The 8,923-nt window shown below is 49.5% G+C and overlaps 1 protein-coding gene across 1 annotated transcript; it reads right to left on the bottom strand.

Moving 5' to 3' along the window:
- Window positions 1-406: 406 nt before the first annotated feature.
- LOC128458531 (neurogenic differentiation factor 2-like) lies at window positions 407-4,354 on the bottom strand. The gene is given in 3 exon segments (XM_053443399.1): window positions 407-1,485; window positions 4,263-4,335; window positions 4,337-4,354. Coding segments are annotated over 3 exon segments (1,164 nt in total). The 5' UTR covers window positions 4,349-4,354.
- Between the last annotated feature and the right edge of the window lie 4,569 nt (window positions 4,355-8,923).

The following is an 8,923-nucleotide window of genomic DNA, read 5'->3' as shown; positions in this document are numbered from 1 at the left end:
GTGATGGCGTGGTCAATAAATAAGTGGCAAGACTTTCACTGCCAGTCTTCAAAAACGCAAACAACCATCAATACAAACACAATTCACATTTTAAAAAACATTGATAGTATTCCCTCATTCTGGGGTCTTGTGATTTGTTAATCAAATTTCCTCTTGGATATTTGTGTCAGCCTTTTAAAAGCTGGATAAATTGTGTTGCGCAGAATGAGACTGGATTAGATGGATTATCCTCCACTACATCCCTGACTATAGCAAACCAATGGTTCAATATTGAATAAATTAATGGAGAACACCAATAATAACATCTCTCCAGAATCTCTATGTCCTGGTGCGTACGCTTTTCTCCAAAAGTGTGCCGTGGATAGATTGTTGATTGCAATGTTTACGCTCAATAGGCTTCTCGTTTTTAATTGTGAAAGAACGCGTTCAGTTCGTCGTATGCCGGGGCCCGTTCGTGGTGTAAGTGCATGTCGTGGTAAGGCAGGACGTTTTCAGAGTGAATGCCACTGCGGGCTCCAGAGGAGCCAAAGACCAGGTTGTGGGCCCCGCTGGGCCTGGAGCCTGGCAGGCCAGAATAATGCATAGAGTAGTGGTACCCCTTCTCGTTTTCGGGCGACGCGGGGCCTTGGTGCTTCACAGAAAAGTTGCCATTGACGCACAGTGGAGGGCTGAGGGGCGCCTCGTACTCGGGGCTGTTATACTCCGGGGATCCGCCCCCAGGGTACACCGAATCGTAAGTGGAGGAGTAGCCGTGCGTCCTGAGCGGGAGCGAGTTCGAGCCCGGCTGGCAGTGGGGGCTGGACAGACGCGCGCACTGGTAAGGGTAGGAATGCATGGAGAAGGAGCCGGATCCGTACCTGCTCCCGTCCTGACACTGCTGCTCGGTCAGGAAGTTGCGGGAGTTCAGCTGCAGGCACCCCGCCACTAGGTTGGTCGTGGGCTGCGAGAGTCCCTTGCACAGCGTCTGGACGTAGGACACGAGGTCGGGCCTTTTCCCAGCGCGCAATATCTCCGACAGGGCCCAGATATAGTTCTTAGCCAAACGCAGCGTCTCGATTTTGGACAGTTTTTGCGTTTTGGAGTAGCAGGGCACAACTTTACGCAGATTGTCGAGCGCAGAGTTCAGGTCGTGCATGCGGGTCCTCTCCCGCGTGTTGGCCTTTGTCCGTCGCACTTTGGAGCGTTCCACCCGGGCCGGTGTCATTTTGCGCTTCTTGGGGCCCCTCTTCTTGGGTCTCTCCCCCCCTGTGTCCTCTCCGTCGTCCTCTTCATCTATTTCATCGTCGTCGTTGTCGTCTTCCCCATTGTGCTCGGACTGTGTCAGGCTGCCTCCTCTTAGGTCGGAGCCGTCCATGTCCTCGTGGGTGTCCTGATCCTCTTCCTTGAGCTTGGGATCGTCTCCGTCGCTGTCGTCCGCCCAGCCGGAGTATTTCTGGACGTCGGGAAGCAGCGAGGGGTCACTGAAAAGCCTCGTCAACATTGTGGCTCTGCAAGAAAGGGAAATACATATTAAAAAAAGAAACCTCACAAAACCGGGAATGGACCCTATCTATGAGTATTTATAATGAATTTAAGAAAACCAATAAAAAACTGTCGTTTGAGGTTAAACTGACTAAGGCGCAGATCACCATAAAGACCCGAATATTGTCCCTGTAGAAAAACCATTAAGCTCCACTGAGGAAGTATTAACTTCACCATGAAAGGTCAATAAATCTCGGTATTCACGTGGCCACTTTTGCTCCTGTTTTTCTTAAATTACAGCCGGTTAGAATAATTTTTACCTCAAGAAGAAAAAAAGGTGAAAACTTGGGGGAAATTTAAAAGAGAGACCATAAATAAAAATCATCCCCTAAAGCTTTACGCCGGTTTACAGCCAGACGCATCCCCATTTAATTCCCTGCTGTCATCCGTGTGCCCTGTCGCGTCCTCCCGCAGCGGGTCCCAGCGGCAGGGGCCACATTACAGGTCCCATGGGGGCCCCCACTTTCACTCCTCCTGACGCCCATATATATACACTCCTGGCTGCATTCCAGCACTATTCATCCACACCCGTGCACCTCTCCTCGGAGGAGGCGAAAGAGGACTTAATTTAATTGATAGGCCGTGTGTGAGCTCCGTTTAAAGTCAGGGTGGATTATTAAAATAAGGCTTATGCACAAATCCCGACTCAACCTGTAAAATAACTTAGAGGCCAATTGTAATATTATGGCCAGTAAATTACACGGCTGAGAGGAAAGAAGGTGTACAAATAATAATAAGGGTAATAATAACGATAATAATAATTATGGTAAAATATTTTGAAAAAAAAATCACTATTGGCTCAGCTGTAACGAACCACAATGAAACCATTATTCTCCCATTAACTGCCAACAGCTAATTCAATTCATATGCAAACATGATTTTTAATACGTCTGAAAATGAATAAACTAAATCGATGACCCTACCCCTCGATCAGTAAATGCAGCGCGCCCCCACAAAAGCCGACGAGTTGATCTCTGACAGCTTCAATAAGCCTCCATTGGCTTCCTCCTTAACACCTTCCACTTCCCATCTATTATTACAGTGCAGCAGACACAGACCTGCAGCCCATGCTAAGGTAGGCTGCGATGGTTGGTTAATTATCTCGGGGGGTGTGCCAGGGGCAAAATCTAGTTTTTAAATCTCAGGCTCAGGAGGTTTGCTCAATTAGGAGAGTGGGAGAGAGGAGGCAAAAAAAAAAACATAACGTTTAATTAACAGAGCGTGCAGTTTACACGAAATAGATTTCACACATAATTCAGTATGCACGAGTGCATGATTTCGAAGCACTTTTTCCCCTTAACCCTTTACAAATGGAAATCGCTTGTACCCCTTTAGCCCTCGTTAAATATAAAAACACAACTCGTTTACGCGCAGAAATTCAAGGAGGTGGAACCTCCGCGCATTTACTCCACTGCAGCAACAACAACGAGTGTGGTGTTTATTTTAAAAGACAATGTTATGACGGGAAGGCTTGCCGGGAGATAAAACTGCACAAACAGAGATAAATCACAGCGCCTGTCACAGTCAATGGCGCCGTCCAACCCTTTCATTTTGCTCCGAGGGTGAACATGCAAATCATCGACAGAACCTTCAATAAATCTCTCGTTAGGAGCGAGGACGTCCTTCGGTGCGGGGCTGGTGTAAAAATCCTCCACGGGGACTCTTAGCTTGCATCGTCTCTATTTTATTGTTATTCGAGGTCCGGACGCAGGAATCTGGGAAATCAAATCAGTGTCCGTTGAGATCTATATTCTCAGCCTGCGGTGGCGACTCCTCAATCGTCAGGACTTGCTCCCGGTGAACGATCCCCGGCGGAGTGAGAAGGACCCGAGCGCTGGATATGATCTAAGCCTTTTCATAACCCAGGTAGATTTGGATGTCAAAAGTTGAAGGGCACGCGGAGAGGGAGAGAGAGAGTGAGAGGGAGAGAGAGGGAGAGAGAGGGAGAGAGAGAGGAGCTGTTTGTGCATGAAGCGCGCCCATTCGGAGATCCAATTAACTGACAAACATGGACATGCATGTGTGTGTGGATCCAGTTTTTTGGATCAGAAAAACGTGCCATCGCCCAAATAGACACCACAAAGAGTCACGGCTGACAGAGCAAAGTCACTGGCAAAAGGTGAATATAAATATAAAATCTATATACATACGGATCCATGCCCATTGATTAGCCCTTTACCCTGCAGATCATAGGCACTAAAGGTGATATAATCCACCAACGCACGCTATTAAAAGTACATACGAACTATTTGCATATAAAACACAACCTTGAATGATTATACATCTCATTATTAGATTTAATGTCTCCTCCATTTTGGACCACCGCGCACTTCTGCATCCACATGTATTTATTGTTATTGTTCTAATATTATCTAAGTGTTGTTTGTGTTCCAACTTACCTCGTCTCGAGCTCGTCGCGGGGCACTGGAGGGTAAATAATAATAATAGTAATAATTAAAAAAAAACACGCGCTGGAGTTTCAGACCATCTTCAGGGACCTCCCGAGCGAAGCAACGCTCCTCGTCAATGTGTGTAGGTGCAGGCAGCGCGCGACTTTCTTCCACCGACGCTGGTGATGGTGCCTCTCTCTCCCCCAAGTGCGCGCACTCCAATCACCCGAGCTCTTGTGCGTCCTGGCGCGTCTGTGTGTAGTATATGTGTGAGTATGCATGCATGTATGTGTGTATGACTGTGTGCGAGGGTGTGTGTGGCAACTGTGAGCTACCGGGGACGGGGGTTACATACCAGCTCAGGCTGCGATGCCAGCGCCCATATGGCTGGCACGTCACCGGCAAGAGCCATCACATGAGAGCCCGGTGATTGACATGCGCCCGCATTTGCCCTCCCGGGGGATAGAGAGACACAGGGAGAGAGACGGAGAGAGAGAGAGAGAGAGAGAGAGAGAGAGAGAGAGAGAGAGAGAGAGAGAGAGAGAGAGAGAGAGATGGTGGTGGAGGAGGAGGTGGAGGAGGAGGAGGAGGAGGGCTCCGCCATCTGTCACCGCGCTAGCGCTCACACAGCCAGAAAAGAGGAGGAAAAACAGAAGAGAGAGATAGAGGGAGAAAATAAAATGGTGGAACAACAAAACTCATCATTGCTGACCCGAGCTGCTGCTTCCGTGGATGTAGGCAATTTGTTTCAGTCAAACCTGTGAATTTTCACCCCATTCACCTGCCAGAACTCACCATGCAATGCAATGTAGAGCACATAATGGGAGTTAAATATACGTCTGAGTGTGATCAGGTCGATGCAGATCTTTTAGACTCACTATAAATACGTATATGAGTGTTGCACGCCTCAGGGTCATGTGTGAAGTGCCTATATCCGCTATAAAATCACCTCTATATGCATTAAGTCACAGCACAGCAGATAAACTGTGACCTCCAGCCCCAAACAAGAGCTGCTATAAAACCACATCTACAAAAAACAATCACTCAATCATCTCCTGTCAAAGGCTCTTTCCTCTTATACAAGTTATCAGCCATAAGAGGATCATGTGATCCCACTAGATGAAGTCAATTATAACATTACATCAATTCACTCTTCTGCAAATGAAAGTCGGGTTGCCAGGCTCAGCCTCCGCCACAGCCCTGGTTCAGAGGCAGCGCGGGGGGCGAGGGGGGATGGGGTTGCATTATAAGTGCATTAAGGCCGTGGAACAGAAGGCATATTGTTTATTTATTTACCTAATCAGATTATGCTTCGATGTATTCGCTGGAACGACAACCCAAACCAATTGTGATTTGTTGTGGGCACAGCGGCGGGCACAGATGACCCGTTTGCCAAAGACAGGAAACATATAATATTACGTATGCTCTGCTGCATATATGGTGTTTATGTTTGTGTGTGTTTGTGTGTGTTTGTGTGCATGTCTGTTTAAGCGAGGCGATCAAATGTTTACTGGTAGCCTTGTCCGAATGCGTGAGCTTTGCCAGAGCTGATAGTGCTGGTGATCACAACCTGCAGTGCTGAGTGAGCGGTGCCCATTAGAGAGAGAGAAAGAGGGACAGAGACACAGAGATTGACTGGAAAGAAGGGGGGGGGGGGGGGAGAGAAAGTGAGACCCAGGTGTGCAGGCCCACGGATGTATGAAAAATGAGGAGAGGGGGGAGCGTAGCTGTAGATGACAGGGATGCTGGTGCTGGTAGGAGCTGGCAGAGGTGCCCAAAACATCAGTGGCTTAAATGCAAGAACTCCTTGCCACCAGCGTCCTCGTCCCCCACAGTGGTGTACATCTTGCATTGTGTCCATCCCAGTGCGGAAATGTCTCTATTTAGCAGACATTAGTGGAGTTAATGTGGGAGAAATGAGCTCAATGACCACCAAGTCCAACTTGGCACAAAGACGTCTGTCGGGCTGTGGGGAGCAGGGACCTGGAGGATGAGAAATAGCTGATAGAAGCTCATCATGTCCTTGTGCCTGGCTCACCCCCACATCTCCTCCGCAGCCGCAACCGAGGGGGCGTTTGGGGGCCTGCGGGGGTCATCCCTGGGGTCACCAGTGGTGTGGCAGCTGTGGCTAGGGAGCGGTGATGCTGCACATTCACTAATGTGTCCCATCCCTTATGGGATGAGGGGAGGGTAACCTGGCACAACCCCAAACTGCGGTGGGGTGATTGTGTCGGTGTGTGTTTGTTTGTGTGGAGGGACGGTGGAGGGGCTTCACTGCCATGCAGCCAAATCAGTGCCCTCTCCTAACTCAGCTGCACTGGCAATTGGGGAAATGCGAGCACGGCGGCCATGGGGAGGGGGGGGGGGGGGGGGGGTTGATGCTCCTCAACAAGTTCCAAACAACCTTCAGGTCACCTTGCCAAAATAAATGCTGAATGTCAACAGTGTGGCTTTAGCCAGCAGTGAGCTCAAGGCGACTCCAATCAGGAAGGCTTTGATTTGATATTGAGACGCTGAAGGAGAGCTTGTTTGGAATTAGGATGTTTTAGAACGACTTTGCATCCTGTTTGTTTGCGGATTAATCTTCACCAAGGGCCACCTGCTGTGCTTTTTCATTGAGCCTGCGTGCTCGAAATCAGAATGCAGAATTGAGACCCTTCCTCGTTATGATGATATCCAAATCCCCATCACTCTTTTTTCCCTCGGTGGTCAAATGGCTTTTCAAAGTCATCAAGCCACACCTCCGAATACCTTTGTCACCCCCCCCCCCTCCCCTTTCTCCCTTTCTCACTGTCAGACATGTGAGGTGATGACCTGCACTTCACTTGTCTTTCTGGAAGAAGTGCAAACTTCTGCTGGCACAAATATGAAATACAGCACACACACACACACGCACGCACGCACACACACACACACACACACACACACACACACACACACACACACACACACACACACACACACACACACTCACACACACACACAGTCCCACCCACCCCCACCAGACTCCCGGACCCCATCTGCACTCTCCTCTCTCCAGCCCCCTAATTGCATATGCACAAATGCAAATGCCTATTAATTAATTACTTGACTAATTAGTGCAGTGGTATTTTAGAGCGATAAATCAAGTGGAGATGGGGCCGAGGATGGCGGGGCAGGAGGAGGGCCGCGCGGAGCATCGACAATGAACCCACACCAGAGGGAGTGCTCCCACTGCTCGGGCCCCTGCGTGTGGGTGTGTGCAGTGGAGGGGCCGTGCACGCTGGAGCCCACGAAGCGAAGCACGGCTTAAAGGGTCCTGAAGAGGCGAGTGGGTGAGGGGAGTGGAGGCCTGATTTCTCTCCTTCTAGAGAGAGGAGGAGGAGGAGGAGGAAAGGAATCGGGTTGCACACGAGAGGCGACCTCTGCTCCGCCAATTGTGTTGGCACCTGGCGCGGGGCCAAACCTGAACGCTCGTTTGCACCCACTCTCACAAAGGAGAACCACCATGGCTGCTCCTAAACACTGATTTCGTGAAGCCGGTACAATAGTTCACTGAGATTAACAGTTGGCATCGTTTACGCAGCGATACTGATGTTATAATTGTGGCATCTGTGATTGGGAGTTGAATAATCCTGGCAGCCGTGAGGAAAGCATGGGTATCGTTCATTCTATGTGTGTGTGTGTGTGTGTGTGAGGGGGGGGGGGGGGGGGGGGTCTGTAGGTGTGCCAGCCCATAGGTGCCCATGGAGATCTCCGGACTGAAATATTCATTCTTGTTTGCTCGCCCAGACTGCGTGGTCCTAATTGCAGCATCAGAAAGCTCCACCTCTCCCTCACGCCTGGCTTTGGCTGCGGCAGCGGAGACGAACCTCGTCTGGGAGCAGGATGCCCGTGTCAGTATGTGTGAGCGTGTGTGTAGGTGTGTGTGTGTGTGTGTATGTAGGATTGTGTAGGTGTTTGCATCCGTCCTCCTTCTTCCGGCGGATGGTGGATTTGTGCTTGGCTCTCTCATCCCTCACTTTCCCGCTCATTCACAAACACCTCCAAGGAGTGGGTCTTGTCATTGCTCTGTCAAATCCATTCATGTCACTCTCCTGCGTGCGTGCGTGTGTGTGAGTGTGTGTGTGTGTGTGTGTGTGTGTGTGTGTGTTGCAGCTCGTCCTCATGCCTCATGCTTTCTGCTTTCGTTGGGAGACGACTATTGATCTGTCATTCGATCTGTCCGTCCACAGGGTGTGATTGTGTGAGTGTGTGTGTGAGGCTCTGGAGTTTTTCATCAGTTCCCGTGCCAACCCAACCCGTGCCCGGCCAAGCTGAACCATCTTGTGGGATTTTTGGCTTTTAATTATAGTAAGAGAGGATTAATTATGGCAGTGGAAACAAGGGGCCATGCATTATTGATGCTATGAGTGAAGGGCTGGAGGGGGTAGAGGGTGCTAATTAAATCACTGCCCTACTGCCACTTCCTCTTCTGTCTCTGCCTCCACCATGTCTTCCACCTGCTACATCTCCAGCACCCCACCCTACTTTTTTCCCCTTGCACCCACCCACTCATATATATTGTAAACACTCACATGGTGGGTCAAATAAACACATTTATATTATGTTCTTCTGTCTTCACGCTCCGACTTCTCTAAATTCCCCAAATTTAAGAGTAAGAATATCTTCAGCTGCCTTACCTCGTCACGCCTCTCACTTCAGTTTCACTTTCAGTGTTTCCCTCACCTACATGGGTAATAGCCATGTGCCATTTGGCGTCTCTCTCCACGGTATCTCGGTTTCCACGCTGCCACATCCCCATTTAGAGAGATCTATCCATTGATCCGTCTCGTTATTGTCTCTCAAAAGTGACAGGTTTTGAATTTGCTTTCATCCCAAATGAACAACTCAGTTTCAATTCCAACCCCATTAAGGAAGCTCCCACCAGACTGAGCCGTATGCTACAAGCGTTAAATGTGACAGAAGGCTGCCATCTACTGGAATTGAAGCAGAACTGCCGTGTTCGTCCCCTTTCTGCACCTTCTTTCTGA

The sequence above is a fragment of the Pleuronectes platessa genome, chromosome 16 (assembly GCF_947347685.1).
Source record: "Pleuronectes platessa chromosome 16, fPlePla1.1, whole genome shotgun sequence".
Classification (NCBI taxonomy): domain Eukaryota; kingdom Metazoa; phylum Chordata; class Actinopteri; order Pleuronectiformes; family Pleuronectidae; genus Pleuronectes; species Pleuronectes platessa.
This window is presented reverse-complemented; position numbering and strand designations above follow the sequence as displayed.